Source organism: Solanum dulcamara, chromosome 9 (genome assembly GCF_947179165.1).
Source record: "Solanum dulcamara chromosome 9, daSolDulc1.2, whole genome shotgun sequence".
Classification (NCBI taxonomy): Eukaryota; Viridiplantae; Streptophyta; class Magnoliopsida; order Solanales; family Solanaceae; genus Solanum; species Solanum dulcamara.
In genome coordinates this window covers 72,782,255-72,802,673 of record NC_077245.1, presented here as the reverse complement: position 1 = coordinate 72,802,673, position 20,419 = coordinate 72,782,255, and the positions used below count along the sequence as shown (strand labels likewise).

Below are 20,419 nucleotides of genomic sequence, written 5' to 3'. Positions count from 1 at the left end.
TCTAATTTCTGTTGACTGACCCCTAAATGCTAAGTAAATAGCGTGGATCATGTTGAATCTATACATATTACTCCCCCTGTTCATTACGAAGGGTTTTGTAAAGATTTTATAGAAAAAGTGATCAAAACCCTTATCATCAAATAATTAATAGGCAAACAAACACAAAAATTGAAAAAATTGGCCAAGTCATGTTGAGTGGACCCCTATATGCTAAGTAAATGACGTGGATCATGCTGAGACTATACGTCTATTCCTCCAGGTCATTATGGGGGATCCTGTAAAGTTTTTTTAAAAAAATAACTAAAAATCATATTACCAGAAAATTCATGGACTAATGGCATACGAAAAACTAAGAAAATCATCTAATTTCTGTTTAGTGACCCCTAAACACTAAATAAATGACGTGAATCATATCGAGGCTACCCGTACTGCTCCCCAAAATCATTACAGATGATCCAGCATAGCTTTTAAAAAAAATGATCAAAAAAACAAATCACCAAAAAAATTCATAGGCTAACCACTCTCAAGTGCTATACTAATTCTAAAAGTTGTGTCAGAATCTACTAGCCAAGGGACAATCTCTAGCGGACAGTTTCAAAGAGGTTTAGGCCTCCTAAAAGGTGACAGGTGTGCACTTGGGCCAGACAAAGATCTTGTGCATATCGACATAGAATAAATAACAATGAAGGGCATAATCTAATCTACAAAGTCCTTCTTGATAGGATGGGAATGAAAAAAAGACGGTAAATATCAAATAAAGTGACTTGAATGGTCAGCTAAGACTTAAGAATTGGGGGAGATACCTCTGGAAGGACTAGAATTCTAATCTTGTGTTAGAACCTACGGGCCAAGGGGCTGAGGTAGACAGTTTCTATTGCACGTAGGCCTCCCAAACGGAGACATACAAAGGCTTCCTTGGGCCAGATAGAGATCCTGTACATATTGTCGTATGACACATAACCGTGAATGGCACAATGTGGCCTACACAATCTCTAGATTAATGAATGAATGCTACATCCAGATCTTGTACAGTTCAACAAAGAAATTGGCAATCGAACTCACCAAGTTCCCCAGTTTCAGCTCAAGAAGAGTTGCACAGCAAGCAAATTCACCCATTTTTACACTGAGTGGCAGTGGTAGAGAAAACAACACTATTATATAAATTACAAGAATTGAAACAAATGCGAAACATTATTCAAGAGATAGCAGCAAGCCTCTAACTCTGCCACGGACACAGCTCTAGAAGAACATTCCATCCCTTCCCTTTTAAGAAGGTTCCATGTATTTACAAGCAAGGGCGACACTTGGATCTGAGATCGGGATCTTCAACGAGTACCTAAAAACTAATCATCAGCCTGTTGTGAAGCAGGTTCTGCAGACTTAATATCAGTTCCGTTTAATTTGAATTTCTCCTTCAAAGGCTTCTGTGCACTAGATGTCCTTTTAATGGTTCTGCTGGGTTGTCTGGTTGTTTGAGGTGCAAGACCTGGCAAAAAGATGTCATGAAAATTAGTGCACACGAGGCAGTAGACGCGATTGTCACTGCACTACCATAGCCTGAAAAGACGTATATGATAAATATCTGTTCACACCCATGCTTAATGTCTTTTCAATTAGAGAAGGCCTAAGAGAAGACAGGAAACAATTTTCCTTCGGCATAAAGACAACTATGCCTCAGTTCCAAACAAGTTGGGGCCGGCAGTCGGCTATATGAATCCCTACTTCTTCATTTAATTTAATCTCATATCATCATCATACTAAATAAATAAAAGTGAAAAATAAGTCAAATATATATAAATAATTTTCCTCCAGCATAGCATCCCAAAACTGATTACCCATGTGAGGGGATGGGGGCTTTGCAAAGAAACAAATACCGGGTAAACAAGTCACCATGCTACTTTTGCTTATTGACTAGGGATTTTATAGAGAATACCAGAATCTCAATTAACAATATTTCGTCTTTATGCCAAGCCAGAAAAGTGGACGGAACAAAGAGGTTGTGTAACATTTCCAACGTCTTACACAAGGCAATATCATTAAACGAGAGAGAGAGAGAGAGAGTTGACTTACCGCTACTAGGCAGAGACAATCTCTGTTTTCCTTGTTTATCAGAGGGAGTGGATCTCTCCTTAGGATTGCTGCGTGATCTAGAACCATGGGCGGGTTTTGAACTAGCTTCCTCAACTAAATCTTCAAGATTCGGTTTAGACTTTGGTTTGTTAACTAATACTGCAGGTGTTTCTTGTGTGCTTGCTGACACATTTGGGGAAGAACTGCATCCATCAGAGAGCGATGCTGCGGCCTTTTCATTTGATTTTGAGTTGCTGCTTGAATGAGATGGACCCGCTCTATCATTTGCAAGATTTGCAGTTGCTGGTTTCTTACCAGCAAATTTTACCTGGTTCTTTATCCCGTTTACAGGATCAGCTGATTCATTTTCATTAGGCATGACTCCATCTCTGACATTAATGTCTACGAAACGATTTTCCCATGGGCGTACTGCCATCCATCTCTCTAACCAGTTCCAACCCCAGCTGCTTTTATCTGGTTCAAACCCAGAAAGTGTAGCCTGCTGCCTGGATCCTGCCTGCCACTGCAGCACCAAATAGAGTTCAATAAGAAAAAAGAAAAGATGCCTTGAAATGAAAGCATGGAACCTTGCCTAACCAACAAACAACACCAACACCAACATACCCAAAATAGTCCCACAAGTGGGATCTTGGGAGGGTAGTGTCGTAGACCTTAGCCCTACCTTGGCAGGTAGCAAGGCTGTTTCACATAGACCCTCGGCTCAAGGAAAGCAAAAACACAACATTTATGAAGACAAAAGCAGTAAAAACAGTAGGATAGTAAGAAAATAGAGGCATAAGAGACAACAAGTAGTAATAGAAAACTTAAGAATGATGAATACGGAAATAGTAAAATAATAATAAATCCCCAAAATAATACTAACATTAATACTAATACTAATACTACTATCAGGAGAGACAAGACACGAAACTATGTACTACTAATCTTCTACCCAAATTCTCAAGCTCCACACCCCCCTATCAAGGGTCATAAAATGACACCACAGTATTGGCGGCTATTTTTATTCTTCTATAGTTGTTCCTGAATTCCAACTAGAGGCACCATGTGTCCTTGAATAAACACAGCATATAACTAAAAATGAAGAGAAAAAACCCAAGTAGCATATAGCAAGGAATAAAGAAAGACCCAACAGTTACCAATATGAGCTACGTATAAGAGGGTCTATAGGAAACACGACTCTCTACCCCACATAGATAGGGGTAGGGATAAGGTTTGTGTACACCTTGCTTACCCTCCCCAGATCCACTTGTGGGATTACACTGGGTATGTTCTTGTTGTTGTTTAATGTTTATCTAAGAGGGTTCTGAGTTTTTTCTCAACTAGTACTGCTGATACAAATGCTATGGATTATTTATATTCAGATACGTTTCAGCCTTGACCAAGATGTACCAGCATTGAGGAAAATCTCAGCTGGTATACTAGTACTTAAAACCATCATTGATGCGTGTATATGACCTATTAGTTAAAAACACCTTTTTGATCATATTCTTGAATGTAGAAGCAGTTGTGCCTAAATCCATGAAAGAATATCAAAAAGGCTATCATTGAACACCTAGATAGGAAGAAACACATACAAACATGCAGGTAATTCCTTAATTTTATGACTTTTTAATTGTTGGATAGTCCTATTTATAACCAAATTTCAAGATCTTTCCAAGAGCATTGGCGAGTTTTAATTAGTTCCACTTGGACCCACTCGCATCCCTGACCCTAATCGTCCGTGGCCATGGTAAAATTTACAATTCAAATGTCATAGGACGTGGTTCCCTTCTGGCTAGATTTCCGATAACATCCAACCATCTGTGACACCAGGCCCCATACCTCTTCTCTCACCCTAATCCTCACATAATTCATAAGCCTGGAAAATCCAACTCCTCCCTGATCAATGGTAATACAATTTGACTGAGAACGATTCATGCATCTTCACCGCAAACTCATGTATCCTTTTTTCTAATGTTCATCTGACAAGTATCTTTTTTGTCAGCCTAATAATTTCTTCTCAATCCATTTTATGAGCAGGTTCCATAAAGCTTGATGTATACTTCAAGCACCTAATAACACGCCCAAATATGTAGTAGCCAGTAGGTAAAGCACCGCCGTGCAATTAAACAATTGTGCTAAATGTCATCCACCTCTCCTGGTGATATGATCAGTCATTTTCAGAAGTTGATCTTGAACTCCACAACTACCTGTAACCAACAGTTAATTGTGTCTCAAGTGCATAAGATAGGTTACATTAGCATCACAAAATACTAAAATATTGCCAGCAAATAGGAGATGATTGATCCTCATGTAGTTTCGTCCCTCAACGGTATCCCCCTGTCATCGACTATTCATCATCTTACTCAACATTCCATTAACGAAATTAAAGGCATGGGTGATAATGGATCCCCTAGCTCAGCCCCTCAAGGCCTGACCTCCTGCTCCTCTAATGTTCAATCAAGAATCAATATCACAGATTTGTTTAATGAATAAAAAAAAAGGGCAGCCCGGTGCACTAAAGCTCCCGCTATGCGCGGGGTCCGGGGAAGGGCCTGACCACAAGGGTCTATTGTACGCAGATTTGTTTAATGAATCAGGAATCAATATCATATATCAAACTACACAGATCATATTTCAAAATATCGATAAAAAGCTTACACATGCAGCTGCTTCTCTTACAGGTTCTCAATTATATAAAGCTTACATATGCAGCTGCTTCTCTTACAGGTTCTCAATTATATCTATCTAATCTGAAGTTTTGCCTTCAAGATATCAGTTCAAAAACTGATACGGTAATGAAAACAAAACAAACATCATTGAGAAGGACGATGATATGCTTACCTGGTGAGCTAAAGCATAGGCCATTGCTCTTTCACGCTTAGCAGCTGCCTCTTGTCTCTTTAGCAACTTTTCTTGAATTTGCTCAACAGATCCAATACTGTCACACCAGCCCTCCTGTTAAAAAAGTCAGCAGCAAAAAGGTGAGAAGCATGGTTAATGTAGACAGTGTGGATCTACCCACATAAGTTCCACCAGGCAATGCATGTTTTACATACTTTTTTTCATATTTTGGCACAAAAGCTCATGTCAGAAAGAGAACGACTATGACTACAACTTGAATCACCATTTAAAATGGAAAAATCAAACATAAATTATGAGACTGATGACAAGAACAACCAAGAATCACAATATAACCTAATTTCTTGGCCACAACATCCAAATGGTGAGATGCCAATCAGTCCTTCTGGGACATCCATGAAGAACCTATCAGGAAAGTTCCACATGATTCGGTGTATATCATATATTGTTGAACAATATCCACCATATGCAAAATCTGTGGAAAATAATTCAGAAACCCAGAGAAAATTGACCGCTGATGCCACTATTAAGAAACTTCCCATTGGGAAAAGGTAAGATTAACCACTTAGTATTATTATAACCTAGTGATAAATGCCACTGACACAAGTAATGGCCACTATGGAACTGTCAAAAGGGTATTTAAAGTAATAACAATTTAGAAGTTGCTTACTTCGATCTCTCGTACGCGAGCGTCATGTTCTAGTTGCTGTTCAAGTTTCTGCTGTTCAGTTTGACTTTCCAGTGACATGCGAACACGTCTTGCCCGGACACGTGCCTGAACTCTCACCAAAGCTTGCATGCAACGGAGGGTAATTGCAGCTTGCTTTCTCACTGCATGACCCCTGACAAGGGCTTGTAGTCTCACCAATCCTTTTAGAGCCCGAAGAGCTCGCCTTGCCTGACAAGTGCCAAGATATCAACAAATAAGATTTAAATGCTATTGCTTTTCCTAGTTAACAATTATCTATTCAATTCTCCTAGTATGTTTCTACTCATCAACTGATAAGATTCATAAGAATAAAAACATGGTGGTTAACATATTATTCCAATATTCAGGTCAGAAGGTTTGTTCATATCCAAAAGCTTAATCTATGAGTCGGATACCAAATTGGAAACTGGAGTTATGCAGGTTTCCCCTGTCAAAAAGTTGCAATCATACACCCATTCTCTATAACTCATCTGCTGATATTGTAATCATTTTTCCCCATATTTCCTTCAAAGTAAATTCTACTCCCTCCATTTCAATTTGGACTCGGCATAGTATTTAAGAAAATACAGAAGACTTCTGAATTTTGATGTCTTAAACTAAAGATAAAGATGGGTGTAATCTATATCTACATTATTAAAAGCACGAAGGTCCTTAGCAAAATGTTGTTCGCCTTTTTTACCCTTCGTAAGGGTATTCTAAGTTGGATAAAGTAGTAAATACAAATAAAAGTTATTTTTAGTAAACACAAAATTGCACATGACAAAAAGGAAAAAGAAGAACAAGCAGGTTAATAGGAACAAAACTTTCATAGGTTTGATAAAAAGGAATTAATACGAGAACAAGTAGGAAACATATTACTATCCAATATCCCTATTAAAGAAGAAGTGAAATTGGCGTAGGTTCAAAAGAAAAAAAGAACAATAGAATAAGTAGGAAACTTATTACTAGTATTTAGTATCCCTATTAAAGAGGCTTTAGAACGTCCATTAATATCCCAATTTTTTATTCTCTTTGGATGTTGATTTCTCCTCAACATGTGAGTTCTTTAAGCTATATTTATGTCATTCTATAGCATTTGATAATTTTTTCTTGGTTTAGTTGGTCGTTATTTTTGTTTGGGAAAAGTTTCAAAAATGCCCTTAACGTATTAGAAATGGTTAAAAAACATCCTTCTTCCATCTATTGGATCAAAAATGCACTTTGAACCATTTCTATACGTTAAGGGCAGTTTTGATCCAATAGATGGAAGGAGGGCATTTCTGAACCATTTCTAATATGTTGAGAGCATTTTTGAACCTTTTCCGTTTTTGTTTTGAATTCTTTTATATGGTTTTGGAAGAATTGTTTTTCGTTTGTCTTTTTCCTTTCTTATTAACCTCTAATTCAATTTCTTTTAGAGACAAAAGATTATGATGGTTACAACTTTAGGTTAAAAGAGGATTCACGTTTGACAAAATATCTTAACATCGGCATGGTATCAAAAAAAATTGGGTCAAACTTAATTTCAGTATGGAATCATATATGACAAATATTCATGTTTTCTTTCGTAGCCAATAACTTCTTTCAAATCTTTGAGGCTACTGTCAATGTTGTTTGCTTTTTTTACCTTTTAAAAATAGATTTCACAATTAGACAAAATTGTAATTTAATAAATTTCCTAATATATAATACTTTGAATTGATTTGAACTAGAGTTTAAGTTTGGTGCACCGTTAGTGTATCCTTTTTTCTACACCATCGGGTCTAAGTAAAATGGTAGTTTTCTTAAGTAATTAAAGTAATTAATAGTACCATTTTAAATAGGGTTGTTCAAAATCTAACAAAAAACGATAACCCAAACCAAAGAAATGCAATTAGTTTATCGGTAATGGGTTATAAGTTTAATGATTTTATTAATGGGTTAATCGATAATCCGATAGTAAATAAACTACAATCATACCCTGCTATATATAAGTCATTTACTTAGGGCTTAGTTTCGTACTTTTACTTATTGTTTCGAACTATTAGTTATTCTACAACGTACCAATGTTTGCTTTTGAGCAATATGCAATCTACCAACTCGTGTGCATGATTTATTTGATTTGTCGCTTTGTTTCTAAGTGATTTTCATTGAAGAAAAAAATTCCGTGTGAAATCTTAACGGTCAAAACGATAACCGAACCGATAACGATCAATAACCATAAACCAATATCTCAACGATTATATAACAGTTTAGTATGTTTACAAACTGAAAATCGATAAGTAGAACTGATAAACTTCAAAACCAAACCAAACCCATACACAACCCTAATTTTAAATATAATTATAATTTACAAAAAAAAACACAGTAAAGGCAAGTTAGAGTCCAAATCATTGTCTGACCAAAATAATTCGGAATCATACGCATCATCAAATTCTTGCCTTTTCATGGTTTTCCTATCAACATCAACGTCCAAAGCAGTGAAATTTTTCAACAGCTCAAACATTGTGAATTTGTAGGAAGTAATTCTTCAACCCTCCGGGGTCATTTGGTTGGGAGCAAGTTATCCTGGGATAAGTTATTCCACCATGTATATAGAATAACTTATCCCATCACTAAGGTATAAATGGTAGGATAAATAATCGTATGACTGCCTACTACCTCCAACCAAACATAGGATAAAATAGTCCTACATTTTATCTCTGAAATTATTATACCTTATACCTCATACCAAACGACTCCTCAAAGATTAAAGATCTTGGGTAGCTTCTTCTGCTTTAACGGTATGTCCTCAAACATTCACTTCAGATTTTATTTTTGAATTTACAAGCATTTGAGGACCTCGCCTCAAAATGCTTTCTTGGTTGGATTCTTAAGTAAATTCCAGATGCCTAGTTGAGGGGAATCACCACCTAATGTTACATGATGGTGTGAAAAAAGAATACATTGACGGTGAACCAAACTTAAACTCAACTAATTGTGGTTGTTAAATCCTAACTTATTTGACTTATGTAATTTCAAGTCTACAAAAATTTTATCTTATATAATTACTTTCTTTTTGAGTTATGTACAATAATTGTAATACCGATCATATAAATTTGAGGAAACAATTTTATCATATAGTAGAGAGGATAGTTACTATACATTCTCAACATGGATTTATATGAACTAAGACACTTTTCACTGAGGAATCATATTGAGATTAATCTATTCAAATTTAAAAAGATGTTAGGTCGGTTCAACAAATTGATAGAAAAATAATGTTTGGTTTTTAAGGTCACAAATGTTGATGGACTATTTTACTCTTTAAAACAAATTCCACATTAGACAAAATTATAATTTCATTATTTACTTAATATTTAGAACTTTGAAATTAACTGAAACAATAGTTATGAAATCTTTGTTTTAAATAATAGCTAGACTACACGTGTGGGGCACGTATGATTAAACTAGTGTATCAAAATATCCGAATCGCAATTTCAAAAAAAAATATCCTTTGAATCTTGTGGTACTAAATATGTCATGAAGGATGTTAGGTGTAAAAAACTTCTTTTTGAAACGGACTAAAAAATAAAGTAGGACAAACAAATTGAAACAGTGGGGTATATGATATTCACTCTTTTAAACTTAAACAAGTTTCTAGTATCCTCTACAAGCATGCCTAGCATAAAAATTGCTTGGAATTTATTGTAGCGCAATATATCCCCTGCCTAAATTGGAGAACAGAAGGTAAGATGTGCTTAATGTTAAATCTACGAAATACTATTTCAATTTTGTGACAAGTAATTATTATTGCTCTTTCCCCCTATGTTGCCCAGACTCTTCAAAATCCTTACCGCACCCATGTCGACATGAGAAGGGTGCAGGTGTAGGATCCACACCGGATTTGGTCAACTTACCTTGAGTGCTTTGACTACATCTATGACCGAGAAGTATGGATTGATTGGGTATTTGTTTTGATTTTTGGGTTCATTTTATATAGAGAGAGAGACTATAGTTATAAAAAGTATTGACAATGTCTCGTTACTACACGAGATATCTTATGAATAAAATATTAGGTGTTTATAAGGAATCAAATTTTATTAGTTTTAGTTCAATAGATTTAATTAACCGAGATGAATCAGTATCAAAAAAATTAATAAGAGATGTATACTTAGTATGTCGTCATACACATTTATTGGATGTATCCCAAAACCTAGCCAGCCAAGTCCAAGCAACTTAGCTTTCCCCATTAGTATTTTTTAGGAAAGCTCAATATAGCATAAACTTAGGAATACGAGAAGAGTAACAAACAGCTAGTTTGGATTTACACCTTGTAGATCTTCTTTTACTAGTTTGGATTTACACCTTGTAGATCTATCTTTTTGCAAAGATTTATGAAATCTATTGTGAAGGAAAGAAAGATCTACAAATTGTATCCATTGACCTAGAGAAAGCACATAATAGAGTACCCAAAAGGTCCTTTGGTGGATGATGAAGAAGAAAGGAATTCGTATTAGAAATATATGAACGCCATAAAGGACATGTATGAAGTAATCGTCACATGCATGAGAACGGTAGTAGGAGATATAAAGGAGTTTCCCATAATAGTAGGTTTTCCATAGATGAGGCCAATGATGTCTACTATTTGCCGACGATATTGTGATAATTAACGAAACCAACGAGGGCATCAACCAAAAACTTGAACTATGTATTAGAAAGGCATTTTTAGGATAACTAGAAGTAATATTGAATACATGCACCGCAAGTCGAATCGCCATGAGAATAGCGAAGTTGAGGTGAGACAATATGGGATTGTGGTGTCAAAATGCAAACAATTTAGATATCTAGGCTCGTTGTTTCAAGAGAATAGATAAAGATGGCAATCATAGACTTAATACATGATAGTTGAAATAGAGAAGTGTTATCGAAGTGATATGAGACAGAACAATGTCTACCAAAGTGAAAGGTAAGTTCTACAAAACTGTTATAAGATCGGCAGTGTTATATTGTTATGAAGGTTGGGTCGGTAAAGTCTAGCATATTCACAAGATAAGTGTTGCAGAGATGCGGATGTTAAGATGGATGAGTGGTCATACGAGATAGATAAAATGAAAAATGATCACATTCACCAGAAATTGTGATTAGCACATACTGAGGATAAAATGAGAGAAGTTCGCTTGAGATGATTTGGTCATATCATGTGGCCTACCGATGCACCAGTGCGTAGGTGACTATAGTGGGTGAAGGTGTTAAAAAGAAACGAGATAGACATGGAATCACATTGAATTGAATTGTCTTGAAAGACCTACAATTTCTTGGAATCAATGTAAATTTCGCTAAAGAAAGGGCATAAAGACCAAAAAAATCCATTTATGTGATCCTAGTTGCGAGTGGGTTTTAGTCTTTTGCTAGTTCGGTGGCTTTGAACCTATTGCTTTTCTAGGAGTATTTTGACCTTATCATATTACAGAAAGTTTTTTATAATAATAATAATATTAGCATCATCGTGATTACTACTACTATTTTTTTAATAGGTAACTAATACTACTATTACTAATTTTACTTATATATATTTAACTTATTTTTCACTTCTATTTTTATTTGGTATGATGATGACATGAGCTGAGCTTACATGGAGAAACACGATCAGTGAGGATTCATATAGATATAGCCGACACCAACTTGTTTGGGATTGAGACGAATTTGTTGTAAGAGGTTATATATATATATATTTGAAACTGGCTTATTAAGGGCATGCTGGCCACCTCCAAAAAGGAATATTATCAATTACAAGTCTCCTAATAAGTCTACTATCTGATCTATATCAACAATAAACAATTGTTTACACCAAAAAAGTAAGGATACAATGCAATTCCATTTCACTTTATGAATGGAATTGTAGGAGGTTATATTACTCTAGTAGCTTACTTCTTTAGGATCCATCCTTCTTAATTTGATTTACTTTAGGTTCTCTTAAGGGAGGAAAAAGTATTATGACTGATGTTCAATTTATCAGTGTAAAGTGATTCAAATAATTTTTAATTATTTTCTTGAAACCAGTAACCTTACTCTATATATCCACAGGTAAACTACAACCAAAAGTGTAAGTCCCCTTCAAAAGCATTACAATCTATCAAAAGCTCAAGACTACATCTATTGCCTATAAACAATCTAGAACATAAAAGATGTCTTATGTTTGAGCTAATAAACAATGTTTATACCAAAAGTAAAATAGAGCTAAACACTTCATTTTGGCATCTTGTACAGGTAAACTACAACCAAAAGTGTAAGTCCCCTTCAAAAGCATTACAATCTATCAAAAGCTCAAGACTACATCTATTGCCTATAAACAATCTAGATCATAAAAGATGTCTTATGTTTGAGCTAATAAACAATGTTTATACCAAAAGTAAAATAGAGCTAAACACTTCATTTTGACATCTTGTAGACTGTTTTGTACATTTTTAAAGCTCCTATTGTTTCTCTTTCTAGATTGACCACCAAATGCATGTTGGGACAATCTTCCATCTCTCTTCCTTCTTTGTAACATTTCCATCCCTGTTCCGGCTACGTCACCCTCCTGATCCCCTTCAAACTAGTGAACATCTCCATAGTTGTTCTGTCCATTAACAATGTAAGAAATGATGGTTCACTCTCTCAGCTTGTTTTCCACAGACATAACACCTAGAATCCAACTGATAACCTCTCTTGTTCAGGTTCTTATGTGTTAGAACAACTTCTTTTGCCAAAAGCCAAGTGAAACAATTCACTTTGTAAGGCACCTTACGTTTCCATATCATCTTCCATGGCCAATCTTTCTCCTGTCCCCCTGTCCTGTTAAGGGCCTTATAAGCAGACTTGACTGAGAAACCACCTTTGTTGTCCTCCTACCATATTAACAAATCATTTTCCTCAGCAAGACTTCTGTGAGCTGCTAAATAGCTTCTATCACATTTTCAATCTCCCAGTCATTTAGTTTTCTTAGGCCAAGATTCCATGCCTTCCCAGTCCACATATTAGCTACAGTGGCCTGTTGCCATTGGCATAATGTAAATAGGGAGGGTATGCTTGTCTCAAAACTATTATCCCACTCCACTTGTCTTCCCGGAAGGAGGTCTTCCTACTAATTCCCACCTTCACTTTTGTTCTTGCTGGTATCATTGGCCATAGATTCTTGATGGTCCTCCATACAGTGCAGTTATATAGAGTGGTTGCTTGTGTTGTCATCCACTTGTCCTCCATCCCATATTTAGCAGTAATCATATCCTTCATGTTATCTTCATTTGCAGACTTCCATAACCATTTCAGCATCAAGCTTTGGTTTTGTTTCCTCAGGTTCTTGGTGCTCAGGCCCCCTGTTTCCTTGCTCACTATTTATTCCTCTCACTTAAATAAGTGAAACTTTCACTCGTCTTCACTACCTTGCCATAGGAATTTCCTCCTCCGAGCATCAATACAGTTTGACACACTAGTTGGCATAGGAAAAACAGACATCACATTGGAAGGAAGAGCATCAAGTACACTATTAACTAGTGTCAATCTGCCTCCCAGTGACAAGTATTGGCATTTCCAATTGGTAAGTCTCTTCGCACACTTCTCCCGCACTACATTCCAGATCCCTTTTGATTTGCTTTTGGCCCCCAAAGGCATGCCTAGATTAGTAGTTGGGAGTGCACCAGCCTTTCCAACTAAAATATTAGCTAGGCCTTCAATTGCATTCACTGTGTTGATAGGATAGACAAAACTCTTCCCCCAAATAATATGAAGCCCTAACACTGCTTCAAATATGACAAAGATCACCCTCAGCATCTTGATTTGTTCATGTACTTCCTCACAAAATACTAAGGTATCATCTGCATACTGAAGATGTGTGATTTCCATGTTAAGTCACCTACTTGGAAGCCCCTGATCCAGTTCTTCTTTTTTGTGGTGTTAATTAAATTGCTCATACCTTCCATAGCAATAATGTATAGAAATGAGGATAGGAGAACCCCCTTCCTGAGGCCTCTCTGAGAGGAAAACAAGCTATTGGGAGCTCTATTGATGAGGATAGAGAACTTCACAATACTAATGCAGTATTTAATCCAACTATTCCACTTGCTTCCAAAGCCCATTTTACCAAGAATCTGAATAAGGAAATTCCAGCTTAGGTGTTCATATGCTTTTTGGATATCTAGTTTGCAAACAATCCCAGGTTTGCAACTTCTCTGTCTTGACTCTATAAATTCTTTTGCTATCAATACAACATCCATAATCTGCCTCCCCTTGATGAAGGCCATCTGTTGTCTATCCACTAGACCATGGATCACCTTCCCAGAATCCCAACTCTATGACTGCTTACTTGTTGGAAGATAGATTATTGATTTTCCATTTGTTTGATTGGGCAAGGGGTGGGCTTGCATTTAGCAATTTGGTCCCAGAAACAATTTTTTTTGACAAGTTTTGGTCCCACAAAATTTTTGCCATAGAGGAATAGTCATAGAGCTTTCCACACATGACGACATTTAACATTGGCAGAAAGAGGTCAAAAGTAAGTAAGCTCTTACCCAAAAGATTGTGTTACAGTCACTGAGGATGCCAATTACTCAGATTCTTGAAACTTGAAAGTTCCTACCTCAAGTCTATTTCGGCTACCCTAGAATCTAGATCCTATCCTATGTAGTACTTACTGGTTGAAGAATTTGTTTCTAAGATGATCAAGAATAGCTAAAAGATACCACGTTTTATTGCATATAGACATTTACATCACCTATACCCCTGTTTCAAAAATGTGCATTTAGATAAAGATTCCAACTCTTGGAATTGTACTTCTTTCTTTCCTGGAAGTTCTGACAGTGGATTGGCTCAAATTCATCCCCAACTTCTTAATGACATTAGTATTTCAAAGCGGCCCAATGTAATGACTTCAGCATTGCACATTTGAAGAATCAGGTAATCTTTTAGATCATTATATGAAGTACTCAGAATTAAGTTTCGCTGAAATGTTTTTCTCTTATTTAGTTCACTCAAGTGCCTGGATGGTATTCACTTCTCCTCCTTCACTTAGAAAGCCAAGTAAGGTCTCACCCAAATAAGAGTATTTGGCTATTTGCTGTCTCGTATTAGGCAGACAGTAAATTTGGATGATGAAAGAGGAAATTATTCCTATCCTGTTTATATATAAGCAAACTAATGAAACTAGGGAGCAGTGTAGTCAAAGGTACGTTTTAAGCGCGCTTAAGCCCTGAGCGAGGCTCAAAACGTGTTGAGCGCTTCGCCTCGCTTTATGTGCGCTTCGGTGTCATCATCAATGTTCTAAGGCAAACTTTTCCTTGCCAATGAGCCTCTTCTTAAGAAGTGACACTAAACAATTGATATTTCACTTTATCATAACTTGTTTTTCAATTTCTTTGGTCATATATTTGTCACTTTTCGCCTTTGATAACACTGCTAGGGAGTACCAAGACATGATGGTTAAATTTAGACTTGAGCTTACAACAACAACAACAACATGCCCAATGTGATCCCACAAGTGGGGTCGGGGATGGTGAGGTGTACGCAGACCTTACCCCTACCTTGTGTGAGTTAGAGAGATTTTTTTCGATAGACCCTTGGCTGAAGGAGTTAACTGTAATTTGGACTTTAGCAAAATGTTTTTTCTGTAGTACTGAGAAATCTCTCTTATATACTCAGGATATGCGCTAGAAACTTAAGCCACGAAAACTCACAAGGATAACTTCAACAGAAGACCGTCTTTTGTACTTTCTCTACTTCATCAATATTGAATTTTGTTTTGCTTTGCAACATAACTATGGCAAAAGACATCTGATTATAAACCTAATTATCATCTAGAAACATTCTAGAGAATTCCAGATAGAACTCAAGTTGTTCAATTAAGTCGTGGTCAGTGCTCGACCCATTGACATAGTCAAAACTTAGTCTATGAAAAGAAGTGTACCAGGACCAAAAGCACAACTAAGCGGGCATGACATATATTTCAGTTAGCTATACAAGATGACAGCTAATTCAGTACCAGAAATCCTCTGAAAGCTGTTTGGATGCGTATAGCTGCCAACTCCTCTCTCATATTTTGTTTAACTAGAGGGGCATGATGAATTTGATGTGAACTTGAAGGGGAGCTGGAAGTAACTGGAACTGATGTGCTGCTTATATCTTCAACTGATCCAGCGCCAGAATCATTATAAGTTAGCTCCTTTTGAAGTACGTTGGAATCGATCTCAACAGAGTGTTTTCTCCGGTGCCAAAACTTTCCAGTCCCTCCTGATTTCTGTTACAGTATAAAACAAATTCAGATTAAGGATTAGATTGCCTTGAAATAAACAGGCATGGATGATCCCAAAATAAGTTACATATAATTTCATAAACCAACACACTAAAAAAAACCTTTCAAAATTAATTACCAGATCCAATCATAATTTAAGCATCTACAAAGCAAAAAAATCGTGTTTGATAAATTGCCTGCTACATGTCAATTAGCGAAGATATGAGATAACCAATTGAGAACATATTCAACATCACCGCATTTCAGGTTCCAGAGGACTGAAGTGCAAAGATGAAAGCTAACTTTTCTTTAGAAAGTGATATTACTCGAGAATAAGCCTGTCTCTTTATGATGTAGAGATGACACCAAAGACCATACAACTAGTTTGCTGAAGATGTAGAAGCATTGATTAAGATACTCAACAAAAGCCAAAAGATTCAGCTATCAGAGACATAGAAAAGAAATAACATAAAAAGGAAAATGTTACCCACGTTTTCATCTTTTTCTGAAGAATGAGACTTTTCTGGTTTCTTTAAGCCAACCAGTGCTCTAATCCATTTGCCTGAGACACCCATGCTATACTAGCTTTGGCTTTACCCACTTGCACCTGAAACAGGAAAATTTCACGAATTTTATTATTTCATGAACTGAGAAAACCTCAACCACCAGTCCAGAAGAAATAGCACGTGATAACTACAGGTATCAATTTCTTTTGTGATAGGAGCTGTGTAAAATGGACTGCTTAAGTAACTGAAATAGAGGGATGAAGTTATTTGTGATGCTTGAAACTAGAAATCTAAGATGAACTTGGAAAATAATCTAGCTTATCCAAGACATGAAAACAGGTAATATTATGAATACACTGCACAAGATCAACAGCCACAACGACAGTATCAGTAGAGTAACTTCCAAAGATGGTTATCAATAGAGAACAGATCAATAAAATGGTGCTATCTATAAACCAAATTATGATCAGAAAAATCATAAACAACCTTTGAAGTGACTACTCACCAATATCATGACCAAAGGTTTCACAATACACAGCATGTTGTGTCAATACAACTATAACATTTACCTGGTAAATTATACGAACTTTCCAGCACATATCGGGTGAGTAATATACGTTAAATCTCATAACTTCGGCAATCCTCGGGGAATGTTTCAACAGATTGCCACAGTGCCATACATTTCTCAACAAGGGTTATCTATAAATTACTATCTAGCCCAAAGTTCCAAACTTTACTACTATCCTAGCTGAACTCCACAACACATGACATGTAACTTCCATTTCCCAAATTTAGAACAATCATAAACCGAAAATAAAAAGAACCCACTTCAATTTACAGAATTATTCACAAAACATTGACTATTTGCAAGCTAAAAGTAAAGAAAGCAGAAGAAACAACTAAGCCCAACAACAATGCAGATCTTCAGATTACCAATAAGTGAATATTGTTGAATTTTTTTTGATGAAGCAAGAGAATTTCATCAGAAGCCATCAAGAAGATGCTGACAAAAATTATAGGGAATAAAAGTGAATATTGTTGAATATACTACTCCAATAACCAAAAAAAGATAACTGAAATTGGTTTTCCGTGGAACATTGTTCACCAGGATAGAAGGCCAATCTCCTAGCACGACAGAGCACTCTCCTAGGGCATGGAATGTCTAATTCTTTGGTCTAACTTTAGCAATCCTTAAGGAATGTTTTCAACAGATATCCACAATGCCATACATTTCTCAACAAGGGCTATCTTGTCCAAAGTTCCAAACTTGACTATCCACTGAACTCCACAACACATGACATGTAACTTTCATTTCCCAAATTTAGGGCAATAATAAACTGAAAATAAGAAGAACCCACTTCGATTTACAAAACTTTTCATCAAAATATTGATTAATTGCTCACTAAAAGTAAAACCAGCATAAGAAACAACTAAGCCCAACAACAATGCAGATATTTATATCACCACGAATTTACTTAACTCAATTAAACCAAAAAAGATAACTGAAACCGGTTTTCCGTGGAACATTGTTCACGGGAATAGAAGGCCAGTTTCCTAGCACAACAAAGCACTCTCCCAGGGCATGGAATGTCTAATTCTTTGGTCCAACTTCAGTAATCCCTTAAGGAATGTTTTCAAGAGATATCCACAACGCCATACAATTTTCAACAAGGGTAATCTATAAATTAACAAACTTGTCCAAAGTTTCAAGCTTTACTACTATTCACATGTAACATTCATTTCCATAAGACGAAAATCAGAAGAACCCACTTCAATTTACAAAAAATTTACCAAAATATTGATTCATTGCGAACTAAAAGTAAAACCAGCAGAAGAAACAACTAATCTCAACAACAATGCAGATCTTTAAATCACCAATTAGCAAACATTGTGGAACTTGCTAAACTCAATTAAACCAAAAAAGATAACCGTAACCGGTTTGTCGTGATACATTATTCACCAGGACAAAAGGCCAGTCTCCATGCAAGACAAAACACTCTCCTAGAGCATGGAATATCTAATTCTTTGGCTTAACTTCAGCAATCACTTGAGGAATATTTTCAACAGTAATCCACAATGCCATACATTTTTCAACAAGCGCTATCTACAGATTAACTATCTAACCCAAAGTTCCTACCTTTATGTAACTTCTATTTACATAAGACGAAAATCAGAAGAACCCACTTCAATTTACAAAGCCCAACAACAATGCAGATCTTTAGATCACCAATTAGCCAACATTATTGAATTTACAACAACAACAACAACATATCCAGTGGAATTCCACAAGTGGGGTTTGCCATTGTTGAATGTACTAAACTCCAATTAAACTAAAAAAAACAAAAAAGAAGATAACCCAGATGTCTGAATTGCACATAGACTCTAAATCAAATGCCATAAACAACAAAACAACAAGAAAAGCAAACCAACCTTCCGTTTTTCCGTAAAGGGGTTTGTTAAAACCGATCGATCTATCAATCAGTCAACTAAAATACAAAATTGAAGTCAACCCAATTCTCATCTTGAACAGTCTTGAAACCTCAAATGCAAATTTCTATAATTTATCTGGAAAAAAAAAAAGTGATAAGAAGTAGTAGTAGTAGTAGTGTAAGGAGGAGAGTAATGAGTTTTGAGTGAGCAGCAAAGTGTGAGGGGTGATGCCAGCTAATGCTGAGGTGGGGGTGGGTGGGGTTAAACGGTGTCGTTTTTGGGGTGGCCAGGGCGGTAGCGTAACGTCGTTTTCAGAGCAAGCAACCAAGAGTCAATCACGGGATTTCATCGTCCCCTACCCCATCCAACAGAAAACGGGTATTCGAATTGGAATTTTTGGAACTTGGGTAATTGACTATAATTCTACATATTTTTTGATGACAAAACAAGTTAATGAAGTAATGACAAGCTTTTCTATAATTAAAATTTTTAAAAGTAAATGATTTTTTTTTAGAAAGATATGTAAACAATAAATTTTTGAGTCGAGAAAAATAAATAATCAGGACCGAAAAATTGGAGTAACAAAGTGTAATATTTGATTTCAAAATATAGTGTGTGTTACAATCTCTATGATAATACTCTGATTCTTCAAATAATATGAAACATGTTGAACTTGAATTTGATTTAGAGTCAAGGGCTTGAATAGCTTGATCTTGAATCTTCGTCTTTAAATTTGAATTTGAATTATTCGTCACGAACACTTGTATGGTTATGACGAATAGTAAATATGAACAAGTAACTTGATCTTGATCTTCTTGAAAATTTTCTTCGTTCTTGATCTTGAATTTGATTACTTGAACTTTGTAGCTTTGTAGAGAATTTGCAGTCTTTGATCCACGAGCTCTCGTCTTGCTTCTTGTTCTTGAAAACCCTAAGAATAATGAGGACCCCTATTTATAGTTGTAGGGAATGGTATGAGGGTGTGATTTGATTGGTTGGTTTGAACTGACCAATAAGATTTCTTTGGTGAAGAGTTTTAATTTGATTGGTCAGAACATGTCACATATACACGTGGCATTATTCTAGTGGCTCATTTAATTTGACTTAGATTGCCACATAATTTCGACAAGTGACATGATTTTAGTGGCTTATTTAATTTGATTTAGATTGTCACATAACTTCGACACGTGGCATGATTTTAGTAACTTATTTAATTTGACTTGGATTACCACATAATTTTGGCACATGACATGATTCTAATGGCTCATTTAATTTGACTTGGATTGCCATATAAATTTGACACGTGGTGTGATTTTAGTGGCTCATTTAATTTAACTTTGATTGCCACATAACTTTGACACATGGTGTGCTTTTAGTGGATCATTTATTTGACTTGAATTGCCATATCATTTGGACTATTTTCTTGAATTTAATATAATCCAAATTAATTTACGGATTTAAATTAAATATAATTTTAATGTTTACAAGATAATAAGTAGCTAGTGCTTATAGCGAATTAGTTCTACCAGGGAAGATGAAAAGACCCGTATTTAGAGAGCATGAAGTAAAGCTTTCAAGTAGTAGGAGTTAAGGACTCTAGCCTCGTGTGTGTTGAAGAATGACGTTGCAACTCATATGCAA

The 20,419-nt window shown here is 35.9% G+C and overlaps 1 protein-coding gene across 1 annotated transcript; it reads right to left on the bottom strand.

The window, feature by feature from the left end:
- Window positions 1–957: 957 nt before the first annotated feature.
- Window positions 958–19,194, bottom strand: LOC129903259 (protein IQ-DOMAIN 5). The gene is made up of 7 exons (XM_055978766.1): window positions 18,779–19,194; window positions 16,334–16,449; window positions 15,594–15,848; window positions 5,603–5,830; window positions 4,915–5,028; window positions 2,071–2,593; window positions 958–1,486 (listed from the first exon to the last, which is right to left on the bottom strand). Exons 2-7 carry the CDS (start codon window positions 16,415–16,417, stop codon window positions 1,344–1,346), a joined length of 1,347 nt encoding a protein of 448 aa, XP_055834741.1. The 5' UTR covers window positions 16,418–16,449; window positions 18,779–19,194; the 3' UTR covers window positions 958–1,343.
- Between the last annotated feature and the right edge of the window lie 1,225 nt (window positions 19,195–20,419).

Excerpts from the sequence above, each read along its gene's own strand:
- LOC129903259 (XM_055978766.1), bottom strand. The coding sequence starts at position 16,417 with ATGGGTGTCTCAGGCAAATGGATTAGAGCACTGGTTGGCTTAAAGAAA. Across the intron at positions 2,594-4,914 it reads CCTATGCTTTAGCTCACCAG|TGGCAGGCAGGATCCAGGCA; the intron begins GTAAGCATATCA and ends TTGGTGCTGCAG. Across the intron at positions 1,487-2,070 it reads ATTGTCTCTGCCTAGTAGCG|GTCTTGCACCTCAAACAACC; the intron begins GTAAGTCAACTC and ends TCTTTTTGCCAG.